This window comes from Callithrix jacchus, chromosome 10, assembly GCF_049354715.1.
Source record: "Callithrix jacchus isolate 240 chromosome 10, calJac240_pri, whole genome shotgun sequence".
Classification (NCBI taxonomy): Eukaryota; Metazoa; Chordata; class Mammalia; order Primates; family Cebidae; genus Callithrix; species Callithrix jacchus.
Window position 1 is genome coordinate 130,140,243 of NC_133511.1, and position 26,300 is coordinate 130,166,542.

The 26,300-nt window shown below is 54.3% G+C and overlaps 1 protein-coding gene across 3 annotated transcripts; it reads left to right on the forward strand.

Moving 5' to 3' along the window:
- Nucleotides 1–2,667: 2,667 nt before the first annotated feature.
- On the forward strand, nt 2,668–18,275 carry IFITM10 (interferon induced transmembrane protein 10). 3 transcript variants are annotated; one of them, XM_078341788.1, is made up of 4 exons: nt 2,668–2,895; nt 3,710–4,162; nt 4,520–4,619; nt 15,052–15,692. In XM_078341788.1, the coding sequence occupies exons 2-4, from the start codon at nt 3,920–3,922 to the stop codon at nt 15,075–15,077; spliced, it is 369 nt and encodes a 122-aa protein (XP_078197914.1). In that variant the 5' UTR covers nt 2,668–2,895; nt 3,710–3,919; the 3' UTR covers nt 15,078–15,692. The 3 variants fall into 3 exon arrangements, with proteins under 3 accessions (XP_078197914.1, XP_078197913.1, XP_054097816.2); XM_078341787.1 differs by lacking the exon at nt 4,520–4,619 and having other exon boundaries at nt 15,052–18,275; XM_054241841.2 differs by lacking the exon at nt 4,520–4,619 and having other exon boundaries at nt 2,668–2,891; nt 15,052–18,275.
- Nucleotides 18,276–26,300: the final 8,025 nt, after the last annotated feature.

Here is a 26,300-nt window from a genome sequence, read left to right on the forward strand (position 1 = left end):
GGGGCTTCAGTGTACCCTAGAGCCATGCAGGGGTGGACCCCGGGAGCAAGAACGTTTACCCAGGGTGGCACAGAGGCTTGGAAGCACATGCCCGGCACTCTGCATGTCTGAAACCTGAGCAGAGCCAGCCAGAGTTCTGCAGGGCCTGGCAGGGCTTCTGGGGAGACAAATGCCCTGTCATCAGATGCTCTGTGCACTGAGAGGCCCAGGAGGGCAGAGTGTGCAAGGAGGCAGCTGTGCCCTGTTGCCCCGCCCTGTCCTGCTTCCCCCCCATCTCCCTTCCCCTACAGCCTATCTGCTCCTTCTGTCTCCCATCTCCACGGCTGCTGCCCTGGTGTTGCTCCAAGGGTTACCTCTAGCCAGGCAGGATTCTTGGGGCCTGGGGGTCTGAATCCAGGCTCAAGTCCAGGCTCCTCTGTGGTTTTCTAGCTGGGTGACTGGACCCTGAGCCTAGAGTTCCCCCTGTCTAGACTGAGTTGGACCAGACACCCCTAGCAGAGGGGATGCTGGATCCCAGGCCCTTGGGGAGCCCAGCACAGTCACGTGAATGCTGGCTGGGCCCTGGCTTCCTCTCAGCAGTGTTTCCTGGCCTCAGAGGGAGGGAGCTCCAAGGTGGCCTGAGGCCAGGAGCAGGCCCTGGCTCCCCGCTCACCTACCCAGTGACCCGGGGCAGGCCCTGGCTCCCCTCTCACCTACCCAGTGACCCGGGGCAGGCCCTGGCTCCCCTCTCACCTACCCAGTGACCCGGGGCAGGCCCTGGCTCCTCGGGCCCAGCAACCCTCTCCTGCTTTTGAGGCCTCCTCACTGCCTGAGGCCTCCAGGGGAGACTGGGGCAGCACTGGGCCGAGGCTCTGTTGCAGGCCAGGGTCTCCCAGAAGGTGGTGGCTGGCCAGGTAGGCCCAGCTCAGATGCTGGGGACACCAGGGCATGGCATGCAGGCCACACACACCCTGGGAGGCCCCCAGGGGAAGCCCTGCTTGAGCACGCCAGGTCCAGTTTTCTCTGGGCCAGGTCCTTGGGCAGGAGGCAGCGGAGCTGGGGAGGGAGAACAGAACCCTGCTTCCCTGGCAGCCCCCATCTACCCATGGCCTGTGGGCTCCTGGGAAGGCATGGCTGGGTTGCCCAAGGAGACAGGGAGGAGGCTCACTTGTGCCTAGGGATCCCTCCCACTCGATAGGGTTTATCGTCATTTAAGATCAGCCTTCTGCTGTGGGTTCCTGGCATGCGATGGATAAAGCTGTGCCAGGGGTCCGCCCAGGCATGAGAGGCGGGGACTAGGCTGGAAAAGGGAGGGGCTTGCAGAAGGCCAGGCTCTTCCACGGGATCAGGGTTCAGAGAAGGGCTCAGGGCTCAGAGCACAGAGGTTTGGGGAGAGAAAGGGTTCAGAGATGACCTTGGGTTCAGGCCCAGGTGGGCAGACAGGAGGTACCCCCCCGGCAGGACCAGGCTTCCAACCAGGAAAGCGGGTCTCAGGGACACAGGAGGCCGATTGAGAGTAGCAGAGAAGGGAGTTAGGAGGAAAGAGCGTGGGGAGAGATGAGGGAGGGAACGGGGTCATCCTCAGCTTCCAGGGGACTTTGGAGAGGGTCAGGGCTCCGTGGAAGCCGGAGGTTGGTGAAGAGGACCCAGCTCGGCACCTGCGTGGTGAAGTGGGAGAAAGGGAAGGCTGGAGTTTTCTCCATGGGGAGGGACTTGTGGGGACTGTTAACAGGGATGGAAGATGAGCTGGGGTCACGAGTACTGAGAGTGAGGACATGTTGGGGAAGCTGAGGCACTGGTTAGGAGAAATGATTTGTGGGGGGCAAAGCATCCTCAGGGGACCAGGCCCAGAAAGGGCTGGTCAGGATCCCAGAGAGGCTGTGGGCAGGTGAATGAACCAGTCTCCAGGGAGACAAGGATCTCAGCAGCTCCGAGACCAAAGTTCGAAATGGGACGCTTTGCCCTGCAGGCAGAGGGAGCATGCGGGGGTCTGTACAGGAGAGACCACATGCTCCTCGAAATCTGGGAGTGACCTGGAGTGGGGCCCCTGGCTGGGTGAAGTCGGACTCCAGGAAAGGGGGCAGTAGTGGGCTCAGCAAGGAAGGAACAGAGGAGGGGACCCTGAAACTTCACAGAGTGCCTGGTCTCCTAGGCTAAGGAGGGAAGGGACTGGAGGGTGGCCTTGGGGGCCTTGGGGACAGGACTGGGCAGAGATGGGCACTCAGGTAGGGGGCCTGCTGGGGCTCAGGGCACTGGGGCTTCTTAAGGAGGGGACTGAGCTGCTGGCACTGAGAGCCAACAGGCCAGAGGGGCAAGACCCAGGGGCGGGGGTCCGGGAGGCAGCAGGGCCCTGGCGCTGGGGTGGAGAGCCATAGGGAGACCGGGGAGAGGAAGGGGTATCTCTTGGGGAGGCAGATGGGGAGGGTTCGGGGAGTGGCCCATCTTCCACGGGGCTGGGGAATCCACGAAAGGGATAGGGTCGGGTGGGGAGAGGGGGCAGGCTCACTGGGTCCGGGGAGATGGAGATGGCGTGGGCACCCTGGTCGGGCGCTGTAGGGGTCCGATCCCTGAGGGACTTTGCAACTCCCCAGGGTAGCGGCTTCCCGGCCCGCGGCCCCCACCCTCCCAGCAGGAGGAGACGGGAGGCGGGGAGGTGGCTGTGCCCTCCGCCGCCGCCGCCGCCGCCGTGAGTCAGGCTCTGAGCTGCAGCCGCGCGGCCGGCCTGGCGCTGCGGAGGGAGCGCAGGCGGCGCGGGAGGCAGCGGCGCCGCCGCCGAGCCCCGCGCGCTCCCCACCCCCTCAAGGTTGGGCCGCTGGGACCCGGATCCGTGGACAGAGAGCAGCCCGCGGGACGGCGGAAGGACGCGCACCGAGGCGCAGAGGTCCGGCCGCCCGCCCGCCAAGGAGTTGCCTGTAGGTGAGGAGGCGCCGTCCGGGCGGCTGCGGCAGACCTGGGTCGGGCTGGGGGCCGCAGAGCCTTGGCCGCAGACCCCCCGGCGCGCGCCGTACACGCTGGGCAAGCGGGTGGCGCAGGGCGCGGGCGACTGGGTGCCTCGTTGGAGAACGGGGTGTCTATTTGTGGCGCGGTGGCGCGTGGCTCCGGGCGGTTGTGCGCGCTCGGGGTCCGCGGGTTGCAGGTGGGGGACAGTGCGCGCGGGTGGGAGACCCCGCACCTGTGCCGGCTCTCGGCGTTCGTGGCTAAGCCTGCGTCGCCCTGCGTGGGGAATTGTTTACTCGGCAGCGGGGGCTCTGAGTGCCCGCGGTGGAGCGGGTGGCGGGATCGGGTGTCCGCGGGCGCCGTGTGCAGGTGCTTTGGCCTCGCTGCTCGCTCCGCGGGTTGGCCGCCGAAGCAGCGGCGCTGTGGGTCCGGCGCCTGCCGGTGCGGAGCTGGTTGGGGTACCAGGGCTCGCGCTGTGTTTTGCAAGTGTCAGTCCCAGCGTCGATGTGCTTCTGAGGGGGGTGCTGGCGTGCGTGCCAGGGGGTGTTTGTGCGCAGATGGCAAAGGGATGAAAGCCCCAGTTCCCTGCCAAGGCTGCTGCGAAGGGCTTTGGCATCGTCAGTGGCCGCCGCTGCCCGGGGCGGGTGGGGGAGGCAGGTGGCAGGCTGGCAGCTGGCGGCCCCCGCAGGGATTTCCGTCTCCACTGGGGCTGTTCTCGGGGCTGCCGGGCGTGAGGGTAGGTGCTGGCCGGTGGGTCAGGCCCAGCTCGTTCTCACTCTCTCCTTCCCTCCAGGCCCAGGGCCCCGGCCAGTGCCCAGCCCCGCTGGGAGCCCCGGCCAGCACCACGGACGGCGCCCAGGAAGCCCGAGTCCCCCTGGACGGGGCCTTCTGGATCCCGAGGCCCCCGGCAGGTTCCCCCAAGGGCTGCTTCGCTTGCGTGTCCAAGCCCCCAGCCCTGCAGGCTCCAGCGGCCCCTGCCCCTGAGCCCTCTGCCTCTCCCCCGATGGCGCCCACACTGTTTCCCATGGAGTCCAAGAGCAGCAAGACCGACAGCGTTCGGGCTGCCGGCGCCCCCCCGGCCTGCAAGCACCTCGCCGAGAAGAAGACGATGACCAACCCCACGACCGTCATCGAGGTCTACCCGGACACCACCGAGGTGAACGACTATTACCTGTGGTCCATCTTCAACTTTGTCTACCTCAACTTCTGCTGCCTGGGCTTCATCGCCTTGGCCTACTCTCTCAAAGTGAGCTTGGGTGGTGGCGGCAGGGGCAAGGGTGGGCTGGAGAGGTGGGGTGACAGGACTGTCCCTGGCTGGGGGTGCTTGACCCCTCTTCCTCTCAGAGGAGCCCACGGGTAGAGCAGGAGCGGTTGAGGGGCCGAGGGATCAAAGGACAGTTGACGGGTCCTGATGGTGCATCCCAGAGAGGTGGGAGCACTGGCTAGGTCTGGGAAGGCAGGGGTCTGCCCTTCCCTCTCGTGAGCCATTAGGGCCTAACTTTCTGCTCAACCAGCTCAGCAGAACCTGTAGGAGGGGCCAGTAGGGATTCAGGCTCAGGGGACATGGGAGAGACCTGGACAGCAGCCACCCCTCGGCGTACAGGGATGGGGCCAGCATGGAGCTGAAGAGGGCTTGGAGTCCTCCCACTGCGGAAAGGAAGAGAGGCCACCTTCTTCTCCAGCTCCTCACCGGGAGCCCAAGGGTGGGTACTTAGACAGCTCAGCCCTCCTTGGAAGCCAGTGCTGGGTGGCCAGGGCGGCCCAGGGAAGGAGATGTCAACATATCCCGCACCTCCCCAGCCCCCACCTGAGAGGGCATGGCTTCCAGAAGCCCCTCTGTGCTGCGAGAATAGCTGGCTGGGAGCAGAGCAGGTGCTGGGCAGACATGACCCTGTCCCGCCGAGGCCAGGTGGAGCGAAAGGGACTGAGATGGTGGGAGGGAAGCTAAGATGGGCTCACACTGAGGGGCCAGCCCCGTGTAAGTATGTCCAGTGCTGGAGCTCTTCCTAGGGGAGGGAGCGTGAAGGCGAGGGCAGGCGGTGCCCTCCTCCCCATGCTGACGCACCGGAAGGAAGGGCCTGGCTCATGTTTACCCCGATCATCACATTTCCCCAGCCCAGACTTGAGTGGCCAGATGTACTCCACTGATGCAGCTGCCCTCAGGGTGGGGGAGAAGACGGGAGATGTGGGGAGGGAAGAGGCCGGGCAGAGGCTGGCTGGGAGGAAGGATGCCTGGCCAGCTTTACTTCTGCTCCATCCTTGAGCTCAGTCCCACCCCACCTGGCATCGCAACTGCCCCCGGCTTTCCCGTCCTGCTCCTGACTCATCATCATTGCCAGACCCAGCATTGCCCACAGGCATGCGCCTCCCTCCCCTCGGGCCTGAGGACCCATCCCTGGGCTCTGCCACAGAGGCCTGTGTGTGACCATGTGCCAGTGTGCATGTACGCGAGGGTGAAATTGCATAAATGGGCATGTACTAAGTGTAACTGTGTGTGTGTGCATGTGAATGCATGGTGTGCACGAGTGTGTACATATATTTTGTGCATTATGTGTGCATGTGTATGTGTGTAGGCATGAGTGTATTTGCATGTGTGTGCACATGTGCATGTCTATGTGTGCATGTGTGCAATCACACGAGTGTGCATGGTTTGTGTAAATGTGTGTGCACAGTATGTGTGCATCTGTGGTGTGAGTGTATGCACCTGAGTGTGTGTGCATGTGTGTAATCGCACGTGAGTGTGCATGGTATGTGTAAATGTGTGTGCACAAGTGTGTGAGGGCATGTGTGATGTGTACCTTTGTGCATGTGTGTAACTGCGTGAGTGTGCATGGTGTGTGTAAATGTGTGTGCACAAGTGTGTGAGGGCATGTGTGGTGTGTACCTTTATGCATGTGTGTGTAACTACACAAGTGTGCATGGTGTGTGTAAATGTGTGTGCACAAGTGTGTGAGGATGTGTGTGTGGTGTATGTACCTGAGTGGGCATGTGTGTGTAAATCTCATGAGTGTGCATGCTGTGTGTAAATGTGTGTGCACAAGTGTGTGAGGATGTGTGTGGTGTATGTACCTGAGTGGGCATGTGTGTGTAAATCTCATGAGTGTGCATGCTGTGTGTAAATGTGTGTGCATGTGTGGTGTGAGTGTATCTCTGTGTGCATGTGTGTGTAATTGCATGAGTGCGTGGTATGTGTAAATGTGTGTTCAAGTGTGTGAGAGCATGCGTGTGTGGTGAGTGTATGTTCCTGCGTGCACACGTGCATGCGCGCATGCGTGTGGAGAAGCAACAAAGGAAAGGGGCCCCTGGAACTAGGGGTCATGCCTCTAACCAGCTCCAGCTCTGGCTCCCCAGACCAATCCTGAGCAGAGAGCGCCATTGCTGGGGGGCTGAGGCCGCGGTTGGTGGAGCTCTGCCTCCCCTCTCTGTGCCCTGCCAGCAGCCTGCGGACATGGGTCTGGCTGCCTGGACTCCCGTCCGGAAGCCGTCCCTCCTCCCCCTTGGCTCAGGCTGTGGCTGGCCGGCTGGCATGGGGCAGGCCCATCTGGCTCAGGTTGTAGGTAGGTCAGGGGTTTCTGGATGGTGCTGGGTTTCTGCAGGGGTTGGGAGTGCTGTGAGGTTGACTCTTCTGAGGGGGCAGGGACTACTCATTACACCTTCTCCCTGGGCTGCTCTTCGTGTGTCCTTCCTGCGGGGGTTGGGGGCAGTGAGTGCAGAGAGGTTTTGGGGCATACCTGGAAGTGGTTGCAGGGTGAACTGCCTCCATTCTGGGCAGAAGGGAGGATGGAACTGGCTGGCTGTGGAGCCCACGCCTGAGAATGCATCCATCTGGTCACCCAGCTGTGGGTCTCCTGACCAGCACTGTACACCAAGGGCATGGGGCAGACTCGGGGTCAGAAGGTCTTGGCTAAAATCTGAGCTCTTGGGGCAGACAAGCCATCTTGTCCCTCTGAGCCCCTGTTCCCTCATCTGTTCACAAAACAAATAGAAACAAAACAACATTCAAGCCAACTCATGTGAGCTGGGCGAAGGCCGGCATGCAGTGGTGTGAAATAAACACTGTGTCCTTGCCTGCCCCCACGTGTCCATCCGCCCATCGAGCCATCCATCCACCCCCCACCCACGTGGGCCGATTCAGCTCAACGCAGGCTGAATCTGCAGAGCAGGGATTGAAGCCTTATTTTGCACAGTCTGGTATCCAGGGGAGGCAGAGACACAAAAAGTCAATTCTCCACTCGTGCCACCTGCACAAGCCGCCCACCGATGGCCACTGGCTCCTGTGGTCAGCTGGATGATGACCAAGTGTCTCATCTCACTATTCAAGCCCCAATTTTAACCCTTCTGGCCTCAGCAGTTCCCTGCCCTTGTCACTTGGCAAATGTGACGTGAGCGATGTGCACAGCCCGGTTTGCATATGCACATTCTCTGCCTGGAGAGCTTTTGTGAGATCTGGGTCTCTCTTCCGAAAAGCCTCCAGAGACAGTCCTGCCCCAGCCACATCTGCCCACCCCTGCCGACCTGTGCCCAAGGCAGAGCTGGCCAGCAGATGGGTCAAGACCTGCTGGTCGAATGGGTGGGTAAACGGAGGGCACATGATGAGATGGAAGAAGACCACAGTGTTTCAGAAGAGGAATACTTGATTTCCAGTTTGGGATGAGGCTGGGAGACTTCTAGGAGGAGGCAGCATTTTCACTGGGCCTTGAAGGATGGCGAGAGGAAAGGTGTTTCAGGTGAGAAAGAGAATAAACTGAGACACATAGGTTTAGCAGCCTGGGGGGTGGGCAAGGCTCCTGTCCTCACTGGGAAAGCGTCTGAGGAAGTGCAGTGAGGGGTTTAGAAACCTCACGAGGGGCTGGGCTCTCATCTGTGGGAGACATGGAAGAGAGGGATATGATCAGTGCCATGAAATCTGCAACCAGTGTAGGGGAAGGGGACAAGACAGGCCTCGAGGCAGAGGGTTCAAGTCCTGGTGTGGTCGTCCAGGTGGGAGAGCATATGAGTTGGGAATGGGGGTGGGAGAGGAGGAACAGGTGTGGCTAGGACACAGCAGCTGCTAGATGTGAGCCCAGGAGGCTGTGAGAAAGAACAGGTGTGGGTTTTGCACTGGGTTTGGGGGGAAAACACTCGCCCACTCTTTTCTGAATGTTAGCGTCACGCATTCATCTTTCCCATCCTCCATTCATTCATCATTCTTCCATTCACTCATCTTCCATCCATCCATCCTCCATATGTCCATCCATCCAATCATCCATCCAAATCATCCATCCATCTATCCATCCTCCATCCATTTATCCATCCACCTCCATCTGTCCATCTTCCATCCATCCATCCATCCATCCTGCATCTGTCTATCCTCCATCCATTCATCTATCCATCCTCCATCTGTCCATCCTCCATCCATCCATCCATCTTCCATCTGTCCATCCAAACCATCCATCCATCTATCCATCCTCCATCCATTTATCCATCCATCCTCCATCTGTCCATCCTCCATCCATCCATCTATCCATCCTCCATCCTCCATCCATTTAACCATCCATCCTCCATCTGTCCATCTTCCATCCATCCTCCATCTGTCCATCCTCCATCTATCCATCCTCCATCCATTTATCCATCCATCCTCCATCTGTCCATCCTCCATCCATCCATCTATCCATCCTCCATCCTCCATCCATTTAACCATCCATCCTCCATCTGTCCATCTTCCATCCATCCATCCTCCATCTGTCCATCCAAACCATCCATCCATCCATCCTCCATCCATTTATCCATCCATCCTCCATCTGTCCATCTTCCATCCATTCTCCATCTGTCCATCCTCCATCCATCCATCCTCCATCTGTCCATCCAAACCATCCATCCATCTATCCATCCTCCATCTGTCCATCCAAACCATCCATCCATCTATCCATCCTCCATCCATTCATCCATCCATCTTCCATTTGTTCATCCTCCATCCACTCATCCATCCATCCTCCTTCCAAACTTATACTCAGTCCATCCTCCCACGTTCCCTTCAGCTCCTCCTAATAGCCACCCAGCCTTCCATCCATCTGTCTTCACACACCATCATTTAGGCTTCTCCCTCCTTCCCCTGCTCTCCCATCCTGTCCGCACCAACCCACTAAACTATCCATCCAGCCTCACTTTCTCGGTAATTGCCCACTTTCCTTCCCAACCCTACCTGTCAGTTGACCCAATCATTCCTCCATCCTGTGACCTCATGGCAGCCCATCCATTCACCCTGTGAGCCATCCACCGCCCTTCCCCCAGCTGAGTCACACCCACCCATTCATGGAGTGCCTTCTTCCTACTCAGCACGCCTCAGCCCACCCCATCTGTCAGCACAATCCATCCACTGTCACTTTCTATTCCCTCCTTTCATCCATCCTGTCTCTAACTGTTCATGCTTCCATTTCTCACATTCTTTTTTTCCAACTCATTTTTCCTTTTCTTTCCTTTCACCCAATTCCCAGCCATCAGCCTGTTCTCTCTCCCACTCTCCTCCTCCCTCTCTTCTACCCACTCAGTGCCATCCATCGCCCCTGCACCTGTATGGCTGCCCCACCGTCTATGCCCTACCTCTGCTTCTGGTATTTTTCGGCTCTTTCCGCCATCCAGCACCCTTGCGCACCCTTTGCCTTCCCTGCTTCTTCACCCGCTCTCCTCCGGCCCCTTTCCTGATTGCTTTTGACTCCCTAACCTCTGACACTGCGGGGCTCCAAGGCTCAGCCCTCGGTCCCCTCCTTCCTTCACGGCCGCTCCCTCGGTGCCCCACCCGGTCTCATGGCTTTGGAATTCGGCCGTTCTTGCACAGCTGTAAAGAAATACCTGACAGTAAGTCATGTATGAGAAGCAGATTTAATGGGCTCGTGGTTTGGGAGGCTATGCAGGCAGCACGGTGCTAGTCTCTGCTTCTGGGGAGGCCTCAGGAGGCTTCCAGTCATGGCGGACGGCAAAGTGGGAGCAGGCATCTCACCTGGCGAGAGTCGGAGCAAGGGGGAGAGAAGGGGCAGGTGCCTCACGCTTTTAAGCAGCCAGCTCTCAGGCGCTCACCCACTACGGCGAGGACAGCATCCAGCCATGGGGTCTACACACATGACCCAAACACCTCCCAGCAGGTCCCCCTCCACCACTGAGGATCACTTCAACATGAGATTCTGCGGGGACATATTTTCAAACTATATCACCTTTAACTACCATCTTTCTGGTGATGCCGCTCACATTTCTGTCTCTGCCCTAGACCTCATCTCTGAACTCCAGACTCACAAACATTGCTAAGGCAAATGTCTACTGTGTCTAAAAGGCATTCCTGACCTGACATGTCAGAAACTGAACTGCTGAGCGAGTCTTCCTTTTGCCATCTTCTACAGCTCCCTGTGGAGCTGATCAAAACCCTGAAACCTTGAGACCATGTCGAGTTCCATGCTCTGTATCACACGCCACACGTGATCCCAGCAAACACCGTCAGCTCTACCTTCAGTGCACATCCAGGTGCTGGCCGGGTCTCACTGCCTTCACCCCTGCTGCGCTGCTCCAAGCCATCCCCACACTCCCCTGGACCATTCAGCTCACCTCTCTCTGCCTGTTCCGCCATCTGCTCTTAGCACAGCAGCCGGCACCGTCTCATTCACACACATCAGATCATGCTCATCTGTTTGGCTCCAAATGACTAAAAGCACCGCAGAGCCTGCGCCATGCTCCTGGCTGGTCTCCTCTGACCGGATGTCCTCCCCTTTTCTCTCTGTGATCTGCTGCCCCCACTCTGCAGCTGGGTCCCCCATAGACAGTTCTGTGCTCTGGGGACACACCTCCCTGAAATGAGCACATGGCCGAGTCTGTCACATTCTTCCGGTCTTTCCTCAAATGTCTCCCCGGCCAGCAAGCTAGATTTCTACTGCACTCTCTGTTCCCCGTAGCCTCTTCAGGTTTCTTTTTAGAACATTGAGCATATTACATGATCTTACTTATTTACTGCGTTCATTTTCTGTACCTTCTCCCTGCAATGTAAGCTGTGTGGGGCCAGGGACTGTTTTGTATCTTGTGATACAGGCAAGAAGTAAAGCCGCAACTACCCAGAGCAGTCACTAAGTAACTGTTGATCGGTGGTTGATTGATCAATGAATCTATCCATCTACCATCCATTGGTCTACACTATGTTTCTTTATCAGCAACTGTTCTTCCTTTCCACTTACCCACCAGTCTTATGCATCCATCATGCATAATAAATCCGTTTATCCACCTGTCTCTGTCCCAGCCGTCCAGCATGCATTCAGAAACCCTTCTGTGCACCTGCTACTCCAGTCTGGCATCCGTTCCTGTATTCCTGTAACCACCTGCCCATTCATTCAAATCACGTGAATTTCCCTTCTTTTTATCACATGCAAACCTGATCCCAGCAAACACCATCAGCTCCACCTTCAACACATGTCCAGAAGTTGGCCAGGTCTCACCACCTTCACTGCCACTGCCCTGGTCCAAGCCACCATAAACACATGAGCACACATTCTTGTGTATTCACCTATTTGCCTGTCCCGCCCACTGAACATGCTCTCACATATGCACACATCACCTCCCACCCGGCAGCCATTCACTTACCCACTTACCCAGCTGCTCCACCTACGTGGCATGTGTTTGGATATCCATCTGTCCACTTGGACATACATACAAATGTTCATCTATGCACTTGTTCCCTCATCCAGCATATACAGATGGTTTCTACCTTTTCACGGTTTGACACACAATTTTTCAACTTCACAATGGCTGGAAAGCCATAGGCATTCAGTGTGCTCCTCAGCTTACCAGGCTTGTGAAAAATGCATCATATGAAAATGCTTACAACGCTTTAAACTTATGATGGGTTTATTGGACTGTAGCCCCACTGTACCTCAAGAAGCATCGTATTCATAAATTCAGCTACCTCCTGTTCCACTCATGCAATGTACATCCGTATGTTTGCCCAGCCCTCCTCCCTACCCATCGCAAGTTTCTACGTCCATTTCTCTGTCCCATACACCCAGCCTCCATCTATATAACCCCTCAGCTCCATCCACCCACCTTCTGGATCATGGGGTCACTCCCCCATCCTGCTGTTCCCTATCTTCTTTAGTTCTGGCTGCCATTCCTAGGCACCCAGTACCCCAACTGCCTCAGCCTCCTGCCCTCCACTGCATACACTTTTGAGTATCAAAAGTGGATACCGTCCCTCTGCCACATCATTCCAAATATCCAACAAAGAAATCACGAACAAAAGTTTGTTTTAGGAATTCAGAGTTGTCTTGGTATAAGAAAATCAATGAGTATAATCTACTGTATTAATGAATTAGAGCAGAAAACAATATGCTTATCTTGTGGAAATTTTAATGCAATAATCGATTTTTTTTTTTTTTCGAGACGGAGTTTCACTCCTGTTACCCAGGCTGGAGTGCAATGGCGCAATCTCGGCTCACCGCAACCTCCGCCTCCTGGGTTCAGGCAATTCTCCTGCCTCAGCCTCCCGAGTAGCTGGGATTACAGGCGTGCACCACCATGCCCAGCTAATTTTTGTATTTTTATTAGAGACAGGGTTTCACCATGTTGACCAGGATGGTCTCGATCTTTTGACCTCGTGATCCACCTGCATAGATTTCTAATGGTAAGATGAGCAGTATCCTTCCTGGTACGTTGAGGTCAAGCATGAGACTGAGCTGCTTGTCATCATCACTGCCATCTGGGATTGCTCTGGAATCTTCTTTGCCTTCATGAGAGGAGCTCACTTTGGCCTAGGCACTGTAGTGGAGCTTCACATCCATCAACTCATTAAGCGTTTTCCACAACCCTGGGAGACAACACTGTTGTCATCTTCATGTTACAGATGAGGAAGTGAGGAAGGGAAGAGTGAGTTGTTAGCTTGCCTAAGGCTTCACGGTCTGTGACCCGCAGAATCAGGATTGAAATCCAGTCGGTGTTTCTGCATCTGTGCTTTAACCTCGGCTATGCTGTCTAGGAATAGACTGCAAGGAGGAAATAGAACTACCAGTATTTGCTGTAGATGTGATTTATTACAAAGAACATGTGGTCAATTCGTACAGTATGATAGTTTAGCTGGATACAAAATCAGACATGCAATTTTGAAATGTACTTTTACATTATAATAAAAGCCAAGATAAATAGATTAAGACTAAATTTAACAAAAGATGTAATAGCTCTTTCTGGAGAAAGTTATACAACTTTATTTTAACAAAGCCATCAAATAAGACCTAAATAAGTGGGTGACACATTCAGTCCTTAGAAAGGAATACAAATTTCAATGCAGATGTCAGTTTCCTCCAAAACCACTAGCATAAGGACCCAGTGGAGCATAGACTTTCTGCCTCCTTCTCTACCCTGATTCCTCAAGTCCTGCTTTTTCCCATCTTTGATCTCTCCATTTTGGTTGCACGTTCTGTACAATGTATCTTCCAAGTCACCCACTTGCCCATTTGCCCTTGTTCCCTTCCTTCTCTTCTCCCTCCAACTTTTCTACCAGCTCCACTCCATTGACTCCTCTCCATCTGTTCAACCACTTCACTCCATCCACTCCATCCATTCCTTTTATTCCACTCCATCCATTCCATCCACGGCACTCCATTCACTCCACTCCATTCACTCTGTCCATTCCATTCACTCCACTCCATCCAAGCCATCCTATTCTATCTATTCCACTCCATCCGCTTCACTCCGCTCCATCCATTCCATCCACTCTACTCCATCCACTCCATCCATTCCATTCACTCCACTCTATCCAAGCCATTGTACTCCATCCATTCCACCCCATTCACTCCACTCCAGTCTATCCATTCCATCCACTGCACTCCATTCACTCCACTATCCACTCTGTCTATTCAATCCATTCTATTCACTCCACTCCATCCATCCACTCCATCCACTTCACTTCACTCCACCCACTCCACTCCATTCATTCCACCCCATCCACTCCATCCATCCACCCCACACTATTTCACTTCACTGTATTTACTCCACCCCACGCCATTCCACTCCACTGAGTTGCAGTCTCTCTTTCCCTTCCCAACTCCCTCCATTCTCCACTGCATATCCATCTCTTCATCCTTTTTCACTCCTCTCCCTTGGTTCCTTCCACCAGTCTGCCTTCATCCATCCACCCACAGGCCAACCCACCCATGCTTCCCTTCTTCCCCTCAGTTATGCACCCATTGCCCTGACCACCCATCTATCCGCTGTCCCTCCACTCCTCCTCCCCGGGTCTCCTGTCCGTCTGCCTAACCTGCACGCTGAGGGATCCAAGCATTAGCCCCAGTATCTATCTGCCCACCTTCTTTTTTTGGCCCAGCCCCGATCTACTAAAGCAAAGATTTCTTGCCCCTTCCTCTCTTTCTCTCTTTCCATTCTCCTTCCCTTCTTCATCCTAGAACTTGGTTTCTTCTTACAGCAAACTCACGCACATATCTGGATGTGACAGGAGGAAAGGGTGCTGAGTAGGGAGGCCCTATGACTCATCCCGAATGACAGTTGCATCTTGGAAATGAATCCAGCTCAGTCCATGGCCTCCCCAAGACTTCCTGGGCTCCAGCCCCCTCCCTTCACCTTAATATCCCTCCCCAAAGGCCCCTGGGATCCCTGCCTCTTCTGCCAATGCACACACCCGTTCTCAGGGCATCCAGTTAATTTTAAACTAGGCAGAAACAATCAAATTCGGAGACACTTGTGTTGCCCCGTCCTCCAGTTATATTCTTTCTGAGGCCAACTTCTTTTATTTTAACCATTTAAGACTTGCAAAAAAAGAAAACAACAAAAAAGCATTTCTTCATATCCTTCACCCAGGTGTCCCGAATGTTAACGTTTCACCGTATTTGCTCTTCTCTCTCTTTGTAAATACATCTTCCCTATTTGATAGACCAGTTGAGGGTTGGGAGTAGGTTTCAGACATGACATGACACCCCCGTGCCCTGAGTTCATCAGTGCACAGTACCCCAGAGCAGGGACACATTCCTCCAGAACCCTAGTTCACTCGTCAGCACTCGGAAACCAGGCACCGAGACTGCGCTGTGCGCTGTGGCACCGGCCCTGCTGGGCCCCTGGCTGCTCTGAGGCCCCGCTCCCTGGCTGACCGCCCGTTTCCTCTCCTCCTCCCGGCTTCAGGTGCGAGACAAGAAGCTTCTCAATGACCTGAATGGAGCCGTGGAGGATGCAAAGACCGCCCGGCTGTTCAACATCACCAGCTCTGCCCTGGCAGCCTCCTGCATCATCCTCATCTTCATCTTCCTGCGGTACCCACTCACCGACTACTAAGGGCCACCAGGCACGGCCACTGGTGGACAGAGCACTGAGATGTGTTTATTTTCATGGCCCTTGAAACGCAGGGTCCCATGAAGTGGGGGTGGGGCAGGGATTCTAGTCCTGGGGCCCCCTTGAGCTGTGAACCATGCAGGAAGGCCGTCAGAAGCTGAGTAAGGCAAGGAGGGGGTTGGCCCTCAGCCCACCCCCTCTGCCTCCTGGCCTCCACCCTGCCTGTATCTGGGGGCTGGGGGCTTCTCCCCACGCTGCTGCACCCCGGCTTCCAGTGGCTCTGTCCTTGCCCTCATGTGCCCCTTCCCAGGCTCCTGAGGCCCCATGGACCTGACACCCAGCAAGAAGGGCTTATGCAAAAGTGTCCCAGGATGGGAGGGCTGCCAGCATCTGAGGACACGCTCTGTGCTCCCTGACCCCACCTCCTCCACACCGTGACCCTGCTCAAAGCCCTTGTATCTGTGGACTTTCAATGAAACACCCATGCCGCTCCAGCCCAGCCTTCCACTTCTTGTCCCCAGCAGGGGCTGGAAAAGTCTGGAAGCTTTGTGAGCTTCCTTCAGGGACTGCCTGGTGGCCAGAGCCCCTGGTTCTGTGTCACAGCAGATGGCAGGAGACACTTTCCCCATCACAGCTTTGCCAGGCAGTGAGTGGGGGGGCATTTGGTGGAAGTACCCCAAACCCGAGTCCCTTAGAGGGTCAGGCAGCCTCCTGGGGGGGTGGAAAGGGGTGGGGCACAGCCTCAGCTGTGCACATTGGCAAAAATCAGAGCAGAGGAAACCACAGATTCACTCAGAAGGAAGCAGCAGGCAGTGAGCACAGACCCCTGGCCAACTCCTGTCCCTGCTGGAGGGCTCTGGGACCTGGGCAGGCCCCTTTACCTCTCTCGTGCCCATCTCCTTAGCTGTAAAATCAGAAGATGGCCTTTCACATCTACAATCACTGTGAAAATCAACTGAAGATGCCGTGCAAAAGCTGAGGCCAGCGCCCTGCCGGCCCCCAGCGTGTGCAGTCCTCCCTGTGGGACGCGGGATGCAGGGAAGCGCCCTGCCGGCCCCCAGCATGTGCAGTCCTCCACGTGGGACGCGGGATGCAGGGAAGCGCCCTGCCGGCCCCCAGCGTGTGCAGTCCTCCACGTGGGACGCGGGATGCAGGGAAGCGCCCTGCCGGCCCCCAGCGTGTGCAGTCCTCCACGTGGGACGCGGGATGCAGGGAAGTGCCCTGGCCCCTGGGAGCTCGGGCACAGTCATGGGGGTGCCAGTCAGCCCTAAAGACAGGTGTGATGAGTGTGCACTAGGAAGAGCACAGGGCGTCCAGGCGCACGGAGGAGGTAGGAGGTGAAGACGGAGAACAAGTGAGGCAGCCGCCCTGCGTGCAGAGCCTCATGCCCTGGGGGCCCAGCTGGTCTGGGAAACCACTGGAGATTCTACAGCTCAGGTGCACAACGGGAAGGACTCCGTATTCCACGGGAAGGCAGGCGACCTTTCCCAGGGAAGGGGCGTGGCCACGTGCTTCGTGTTTTGGGAAGATGGTGCCTTGTGGGGCAGCTAGTCCAGCCTGGAGGGGATCCCAGGGAACAGAGGCGGATGCAGGTGGAGGGAGCTGAGCCAGGGCAGGGGCCGGGGCAGAAGGCCGGACAGCAGGCGTCTGGCGGCTGCGCAGGCGGTGGGGTTGACTGGTTTGGGAGGTACGTCGGGGAGACACCCAAAGGGTTCCTGTGCCTTGACTCGGACGGCCCAGTGGGTAGAGAGGGCTGTGTACCCAGAGCGGGGAGGCAGGGAGAAGATGTTGACTTTGAGACGCCAAGCAGAGAGGGGAAGAGGCTTCTGGGCTGGAGGCTGCAGTGCCTTGGAAGGGAGGCCCTGGAGCTAGCAGCAGATTCGACAGCCCCAGGGGTCAGGGCACAGCCGTGGCAGGAGCGCGGTGAGCAAGACTCTGGTCACAGTTCTGACCCAGAAACCTGCAAAAGAAGAGAGGGTGGCCGGCACCAGCCCTCGGACCTGGGCTGCAGTCCAGGCGGAGATGGGGGAGATGCTCAGAGAAGAGGGGAGGGGAGTGTGTGACCTCAAAACAGGAGGGCATGGGGGTCAGGGTCAGGAGAGGAGGTGGGTGGGGACAATGTGGGACCCTTGGGCACTGACCCTCGACCCCAGGCAGTGGTGGGATGGGAGGGAAGGAGATGGCGGGCCGTGAGGCTGCTGCGCGGCTGCCTGGGGCTGTCCCTGCACCTCTGGGAGGGTGGTGGGAGAGCCAAGGGCGGCTGCGTGCCTCACCGAGCCTGTGGCAGCCTGGCTCTGGCACTTTGGATGCTTGCACTATTAGACCCAGAGGCTTCCTGGACAAGTCTGGGCTGAAAGATGACGGCAGAGGCTACAAGGCCTGGAAGGAGGGTCCAGCTTCTAGATCCCGGCTCACGTAGGGGAGACCGGGGTCCTGGGACATGAGGTCAACTAAGGCCCACCCCAGTGTCCAGGCTTCTTCCCTGTTATACCCAGAAGGGAAGAAAGTAGAGGACAAATGCCTTCTCTGCCTATTTTCCTTAAGCCTTCGATGCCAGGGCTGGTGTGCATGGGGCCGGGGCCAGGAGGAAGCACACCTACGTTAGGGAAGGCCTCGGGCAGCTTTTCCCTGGGGGGAGCGTTTCCCTGGGATGTGCCTGCGCCTGGCTGAAGCTTTCTGAGTTCATGCAGGGAAATGGAATGGCCACTTTCCAGCCAGCAAAGGCACCCCTAGCTCTTGGGATGTTTGCATCCAACCCCGGGCAACGCAGGGCTGCAGAGGCCCCTGGCTTCCACACCTGGGGACCGGGAGAGGGCTGGCGCTCCTAGGCGGGCGTCCACGGCGAGGTGGGGCCGCCGCAGCAGGTGCATTCTCACCCTCAGCAGGCAGGCAAGCAGGCAGCGGCTCCGGCGCTGGTCTCCGGCTTCGAAGTCTGTGTCTTTGCCTGTCCGTACTCATCCCTGACCTGCTGGCACTCCCTGCCCACTGCACTCCTCCCACCTCATGTTTATGTGGTTTTGCACAGTGCCTGGCAAGCATTTGACACTCAATAAACATTGTACGAATGAAAGAATGAATCACCCTCGCTCTTTCTCTGTCCTCCTTATGTGCCTCCATACTTTTCTGTATCTTTTGGGAGTCAGGTGACTTCCCCTGCCCTCCCCTTTCCCCATGCTGCCCTAGTCACTGCGCTTAGGACCCCAACCCGACAGCCCAGTTTAAAAGGGTTGGGGCTGGGCGCAGTGGCTCATGGTTATAATCTCAGCACTTGGGAGACTGCCATGATTGCACCACTGCACTCAGGCCTGTGGGGACAGAGTGAGACCCTGTCTCAATCAATCAATCAATCAACCAATCAATAATCAGGACTGAGGAGGCAAATGGAGGGGAACCTCATTGTGCATCTGTGTACCTGTGTGAGAGACTGTGTGCATGTGTGTTGTGTGTTCATGTGACTGTGCATGTGTGTAACTGTGTGGACATGTGTTCGTGTGTGTGTAGCATGTGCACTTTCACCCGTGTGTGTATGTGCTGCATGTGTGCATGACTGCATATGTGTGACTCTGTGCATGTATGTGCTGTGGGGGTGACTGCATGTGTGTGACTGGATGTGTACATGCTATGTGTGCATGTGTGACTGTGCATATGACTGTGTGCATGCATTTTTGCATTGTGTGTGCATGTTTGTGACTGTGCATGTGTGTGTGTTCAAGTGTGTGCATGTATTGACTGTGTGCCTGTGTATATATGCTGCGTGACTGTGTGCATGTGTTTGGATGTGTGACTGCATGTGTGTGCATGCTGTGTGTGGTGTTCATGTGACGACACAAGTATGTTATGTGTGTGTTGTGTATACAAGTGTGTGTATGTGACTGTGTGTGTGTGTACATGTGCTGTGTGTGACTTCAAGTGTATCCATATATATGTGTTGTGTGTACGTGTGTGCATGGTGTGTTGTATGTACGTGTTAACTATGTATGTGTGTGACCGTGCATGTGTGCGCTGTGTTTACATGTGTGCATACATGTGACTGTGTGCATATGTGTATATATGTGTGACTACAGGTATGGGACTGTGTGCATGTGTGCATGTGTGCATGCATGTGACTGCATGTATGTGTGTATATGTGCTGTGTGCAGCTGTGTGTATGTGTGTGGCCGTACGTGTGTGAGACTGCGCATGTGTGTATAGGTGTGTGTGCATGTGTGTGACTGCATGTAAGTGCTGTGTGGCTGTGTATGTGTGACTGTGTGTTTGTGAGACTGCATGTGTGTATGTGTGTGTGAACACATGTGAAGAATATGCAAGATTGTTGCTTAGGTACACACATGGCAGTGTGATTTGCTGCCTTCCTTCCCTTCACCTATATCTGGCTTTCTCCCCATGCTATCTCTCCCCAACTCCCCACCCCCAGCTGTCCCTCTGCTATTTCCCCCCAACAGACCCATGTGTGACAGTCTTCTTCCTGTGTCCATGTGTTCTCATTGTTCAACACCCGCCTATGAGTGAGAACATGAAGTGTTTGATTTTCTGGTCTTGTGTCAGTTTGCTGAGAATGATGTTCTCCAGGTTCATCCATGTCCCTACAAAGGACACAAACTCATCGTTTTTGATGGCTGCATAATATTCCATGGTGTATATGTGCCACATTTTCCCAGTCCAGTCTATCATTGATGGGCATTTGGGTTGGTTCCAGGTCTTTGCTATTGTAAACAGTGCTGCAGTGAACATTCGTGTGCATGTGTCCTTATAGTAGAATGATTTATAATCCATTGGATATATACCCAGTAATGGGATTGCTGGGTCAAATGGAATTTCTGTTTCTAAGGCCTTGAGGAATCGCCACACTGTCTTCCACAATGGTTGAACTAATTTACACTCCCACCAACAGTGTAAAAGTGTTCCTTTTTCTCCACATCCTCTCCAGCATCTGTTGTCTCCAGATTTTTTAATGATCGCCATTCTAACTGGCATGAGATGGTATCTCAATGTGGTTTTGATTTGCATCTCTCTAATGACCAGTGATGATGAGTGTTTTCTCATATGTTTGTTGACCTCATATATGTCTTCTTGTGAAAAGTGTCTGTTCATATCCTTCGCCCACTTTTGAATGGGTTTGTTTGTTTTTTTCTTGTAAATCTGTTTTAGTTCTTTGTAAATTCTGGATATCAGCCATTTGTCAGATGGGTAGACTGCAAAAAATTTTCCCATTCTGTTGGTTGCCGATTCACTCTAATGACTATTTCTTTTGCCGTGCAGAAGCTGTGGAGTTTGATTAGGTCCCATTTGTCTATTTTGGCTTTTGTTGCCAATGCTTTTGGTGTTTTGGTCATGAAGTCCTTGCCTACTCCTATGTCCTGAATGATTTTGCCTAGATTCTCCTCTATGGTTTTTATGGTGCCAGGTCTTATGTTTAAGTCTTTAATCCATGTGGAGTTAATTTTAGTGTAAGGTGTCAGGAAGGGGTCCAGTTTCTGCTTTCTGCACATGGCTAGCCAGTTTTCCTAACCCCATTTATTAAACAGGGAATCCTTTCCCTATTGCTTGTTTTTGTCAGGTTTGTCAAAGATCAGATGGTTGTAGATAAGTTGTGTTGCCTCCAAGGCCTCTGATCTGTACCATTGGTCTGTATCTCTGTTTTGGTACCAGTACCATGCTGTTTTGATCACTGTAGCCTTGTAGTATAGTTTGAAGTCCGGTAGTGTGATACCTCCAGCTTTGTTCTTTTTACCTAGAATTGACTTGGCTATGCGGGCTCTGTTTTAGTTCTATATGAAGTTTAAGGTGTTTTTTTCCAGTTATGTGAAGAAGGTCATTGGTAGCTTGATGGGGATAGCGTTGAATCTGTATATTACTTTGGGCGGTATGGCCATTTTCACGATGTTAATTCTTCCTAACCATGAACATGGAATGTTTCTCCATCTGTTTGTGTCCTCTCTTATTTCATTGAGCAGTGGTTTGTAGTTCTCCTTGAAGAGGTCCTTTACATTCCTTGTTAGTTGTATTCCCAGGTATTTTATTCTCTTTGTAGCAATTGTGAATGGGAGTTCGTTCTTGATTTGGCTCTCTTTTCAGTCTGTTATTGGTGTATAGGAATGCTTGTGATTTTTGCACATTGATTTTGTATCCTGAGTGTACAACTTTGCTGAAGTTGCTTATCAGTTTGAGGAGATTTTGGGCTGAGATGATGGGGCCTTCTAGATATACTATCATGTCGTCTGCAAATAGAGACAATGTGGCTTCCTCCTTTCCTATTTGAATTCCCTTTGTTTCTTTTTCTTGCCTGATTGCTCTGGCTAACATTCTTTCTTAACTGCAGGTGCTCAGCTGTCCCACAGGAGCTTCAGAGACAGGAATGTGTGCTCCTGGCTCCTCCTGCTCCCAGAGCATGCAGTTGACTAGCTCAGATGGATGGGGGCACAAGGGAATGGGGAAGTGTCTGACCCCACCAAACCACAGGGCCCACTGAGGCGAGCTCCATTGCACTCAACTTTGGGTGAGGGGACCAGCCCTTGACGGGCACTGGGCAGAGAGGGGACTATTTTGAGACAGAAAAGGGACAGGAACCTCCTCCATACCTCCATTCTACATCCACCTGCTGAGCTGGAGGCGCCATGTGGCTGGTCAGGGGCAGCTTGCAGCCAGGGCAGGAGATGTGCCCCGGGAAGACTGGCCAGGGAGGCTGTGGCGGCGGAAGAGGCAGAAGTAGTCACTGTGGAAACAGCATCTGAAAACGGCCCACAGTGGATAAGCTATGCCAACCTGCCGGTTCAAGACGGCCAGAGAAGTCCGCACAAGAGGAGGAACATCAGGTCCCGGTTCAGCGCGTCACGGCGAAACCGCGCAGCCCCAGATGCAAAGAGAAAAATGCCTTCGAAGCAGCCAGAGAAAATCCGTGACGCTCAAAGCCGCGACTTCTCACCAAAAGTCATGGCTGTTCATGACCTACAGGAAAGAAAGACTTCTTAAATGCGAAGTACAATGCACGGAAGTCAATGAAAAGTAACACTTTGTTAAAAGGGAGTACTACACAATCGGGTCTATTGGGGGGAATAGGGAGGGACAGTGGTGGGGGCAGCTGGGGAGGGATAGCCTGGGGAGAAATGCCAAATGTGGGTGAAGGGGGGAAGGCAGCAAAACACACTGCCACGTGTGCACCTATGCACCTATCTTGCATGTTCTGCACGTGTACCCCAAAACCTAAAACGCAATAAAAAAATAAATAAATAAAAGTACGGCTTGATGAATTTTCACAAAGCAATCACCCATCAATTTAGCCATAAAATGTCAAGAAGGAGCGCTTCATCCGGACCCCTGGAAGCCCTCGGGGGCTCCTTCTGGCCCTTTCCTTCCCAGCTGGGACCCAGCACCCAGCAAGCAATTCCAAGCTCCTGCGTGCATTTTGACGACCCGAGAGTGCGTCCCTTAGCGCATCGTCTGTTAAACCGGCTCCTGAGTTCTGGAACTTTTAACGAATGGAATCCCGCCCTCGGGATTCACTGAAGCGCTTACGATTTTCACTGCGGCCCGACATCCGTTGCACCACGTAACGCAGCGCACACATCCACTGTACCGTCGACAAACGCTTGGGTGGGTCCCATCTTGGCATTTAGGGGCAGCACTGCTACGAGCCCCCCTGTGCGTGCTGCTTGGGGCACCTGGCGCCCACTCCTCTCGGGGAGATTCTTAGTGGTGGGATTGCCGAATCGTGAGGTTCGCGGATCCCCCACCTCAGCAGGAGATGCCCGTCCTCCATGGCGGTGCTGCCCCCCAGCAGCATGTGCTCCCACCATTTCACCTTCTCCCCAGAGCACCTGCTGTCGGTTTTTTGTTGTTAAGTGGAGTTTTGCTCTTGTCACCCAGGCTGGAGTTCAATGGCATGATCTCGGCTCACTGCAACCTCCACCTCCTGGGTTCAAGTGACCCCTTTGCCTCAGCCTCCCGAATAGCTGGGGTTACAGGCGTGTGCCGCCACGACCGTGTAATTTTTGTATTTTTAGTAGAGACCAGGTTTCACCACGTGGGCCAGACTGGTCTCGAACTCCTGACCTCAGATGATCCACCCACCTCAGCCTCCCAAAGTGCTGGGATTACAGGTGTGAGCCCCGAGCCCGGCCCGTCAGTCTTTCTTTAGTTTCAGCAGCTCGGGTGCCAGTATCCCGCGGTGGCTTCGGTTTGTGCTTCCCAGGCGGGCGATGAAGTCGAGCGGGCTTCCTGTACGTTAACTGGCCATTTGGTTTTCCTCTTTGCGAAATGCCTCTTTCAGCGTCTGGACCATTTCTTTCCTACCAGGCTGTCCACTTCTCCGCGACGCCAGGGTTTCTCTCAGGACAGCGTGTACGTGTCCTCTGACGGCTCTGAGCCCTGCAGATAATTCCTTCCGCTCTGAGGCTTTCCTCCTCACTCTCTTAGTGGCGTCTTTTTATAAACAGAAGTTTCCAATTTTAATAGAGTCGCAGTTACCAACGTCGTCCCGTTGGTTACTGCTTTTCTCTGCAAGACACAAATAGAGTGATTGATCATAATGAAAAACGTTGATGCATTTGACAAATCTGAGCACAGGTTGGGGGAGCTTCTGGGATGCTGGGAAGGTTCCGTTTCCTGATGCTGCTGGTGGTCGCACGAGTATTTGCTTCGTAAAAGTCATTAGGTTGTACATTTAAGCTCGATGTGGTTTTCTGTACAATGTTTATGTCTTTTTCTATATTGCGGTATTATTCATAAGTACCGTCAACAGGAAATAACTCAAATGTCTGCTGACACATTTTCAGAGGCATATGAAGATAAAATAAATAAATATGCCCATCTTTGGGTTCAAGTAATTTCCGTGAGAGAAATTGTCCTATTTCTTCATAAATAATTCCAGTGCATAAGATAGAGTATCTCCGGAAGAAAACTGGCTCTGGGAAGGGAAACTGAACAGCAGTGATTAGTGATTTTTATTATTAACTGAGATGCACAGAGAGGAGAATGAGGGGGCGTCCTGTGGGGAAGGCCCCGGAGGAGGAGGGCAGGAGCATGGGCACGGAGAGGAGGGGCCGGAGCCAAGCGTGGTGAGAAGGGCGTCTGCAGGGAGGTGGGCAGTGGCGAGGGAGGGAGGTGACTACATGCAAGGGGGTCCATGAAGAAGTGAAGACATTAGAGGTGACCAGAGTCCGCTTTCTCACTGTGGGCGAAGAGAGCCACAGACTCCGAGAAGCACGAAACTAGAGCGCAGCCTGCAGGGTTAGAGTGAAGTTGGAGAAATTCGTTTATTCTCCAGTTCCTTCCTCTGAGAGGCTCTGGAAGCAGAAACCCCCCGTGGCAGAAGCTCACCTGACATCCAGACCCTGGCCCCTGAATACCACTCACCGCCAACAGGACCCGGGGCTCCTTGGGGAAGCGGCTGATTCCAGGCTGAGAGAGGTCAGGGGCGGTTTGAGCCAGGACGAGGACGTGCAGAAAACACGCAGGAGTTGCCTCCCACCAGCCATGCCAGAGACAACGTGAGCCTCACGGCCAAGCGTGTCACTCGAGATTCCAGTCCACTGACGAAATAGGAACCCTGAGCTTAGTACACCGAGATTCATACGTCAGTGCCCTGGAAGCTGAACCTACGGGGATCTTGAGTTCCAAAGAAACTTCCTGAAGAGTCATCGCAATTAGAGAGAGCACCTTTATGCCTTCAGGGGTCACCTCACAGTCGGGGAGACCAGCAGGCATCACCTAGATCAACTGGTCCAAGTGGATGTCATCAATAACAAATCAATAACAAATCGAAACGATTCACCACCGGATGGGATGCAATGGAAGAACAGAGTCCTTTCCGGGATGTTTCTGCCACTTGAGGACTGAATGTTTGCGTCACCTCCAAGGTGGTGGCATTTGGAAGCTGATCAGGGTTAGATGAGGTCATGAGGATGGGGCCCCCACGATGGGGTTAGTGTCCTCGTGAGAAGAGACACCGGAGGGCTTGTTCTCTCTCCCCTCCAGCCTGTGAGGACACGGGGAGCAGGCGGCTGTTTGCAAGCCCTCGCTGGGACCCAAATCTGCCAGCACCTCGATCTTGGCCCTGCAGCCTCCGGAACTTCGAGAAAATAAATAAATTCCTTTTGCTTCAGCCACCCAGTCTGCCATATTAGCTGGGGAATACCCTGCCAAAAACGCACAGCCAGACAGCAGACAGACCCAAACTGAGGGGTCATGAGGATAGATCTGGCTTGCGGTCAGAAGTGCCAAGGTCGTGACTGTCACAGAGAGACGGAGGTACCACTCTCCACTCTGTGGTTTGCCTTTTCACTGCCTTAATGTCATATTCTGATCACTAAGTTATCTTTCATTAAATTCCATTTATAATTTTTATCTTGTATCATGATGTTTTCCATGTCCTGCTAATTTCTTTTCTTTTTAAAACTTTTTTTTTTTTTTAATAGAGACAGGGTTTCACCATGTTGGCCAGGATGGTCTCGATCTCTTGACCTCGTGATGCCCCCACCTCAGCCTCCCAAAGTGCTGCGATTACAGGCGTCAGCCACTGAGCCTGGCCTGTCTTGTTAATTTAAAAAAAATTTTTCTTTTAACTCACTTCAGGGTCATGAAGCTTTTCTCTTAATAAATTTATTCTTCTCCTTTCGGAATCAAGGTCTGTGCTCTGCCTTGGATGAGTTTTTGTGTATGATGTGAGTTGGGAGGTAGGGGAGCCGAGGACACCATAGGTCCTCCATGCCCTTGGGTCATACACTGTTTCTCTGTGCCCCACCCTCAGCCTCAGTGTGTATCTGTCTCCAAGAGTCCACAGCTGAGACAGTTCTTGGGGAGACCCTGTATCTGGATTTTATATCCCTTTTCACAGCCCTTTAGTCACTGCTCTTTCTGGCTGGAGTTCCAAAGCCAAGCTCCCCTGTCTGCGTCAAGATACACTTGTGATCTGTGATCAAGAGTTCCCATTAATAAGGCAGAAGCGGCCAGGCGCGGTGGCTCAAGCCTGTAATCCCAGCACTTTGGGAGGCCGAGGAGGGTGGATCACGAGGTCAAGAGATCGAGACCATCCTGGTCAACATGGTGAAACCCCGTCTCTACTAAAAATACAAAAAATTAGCTGGGCACGGTGGCACGTGTCTGTA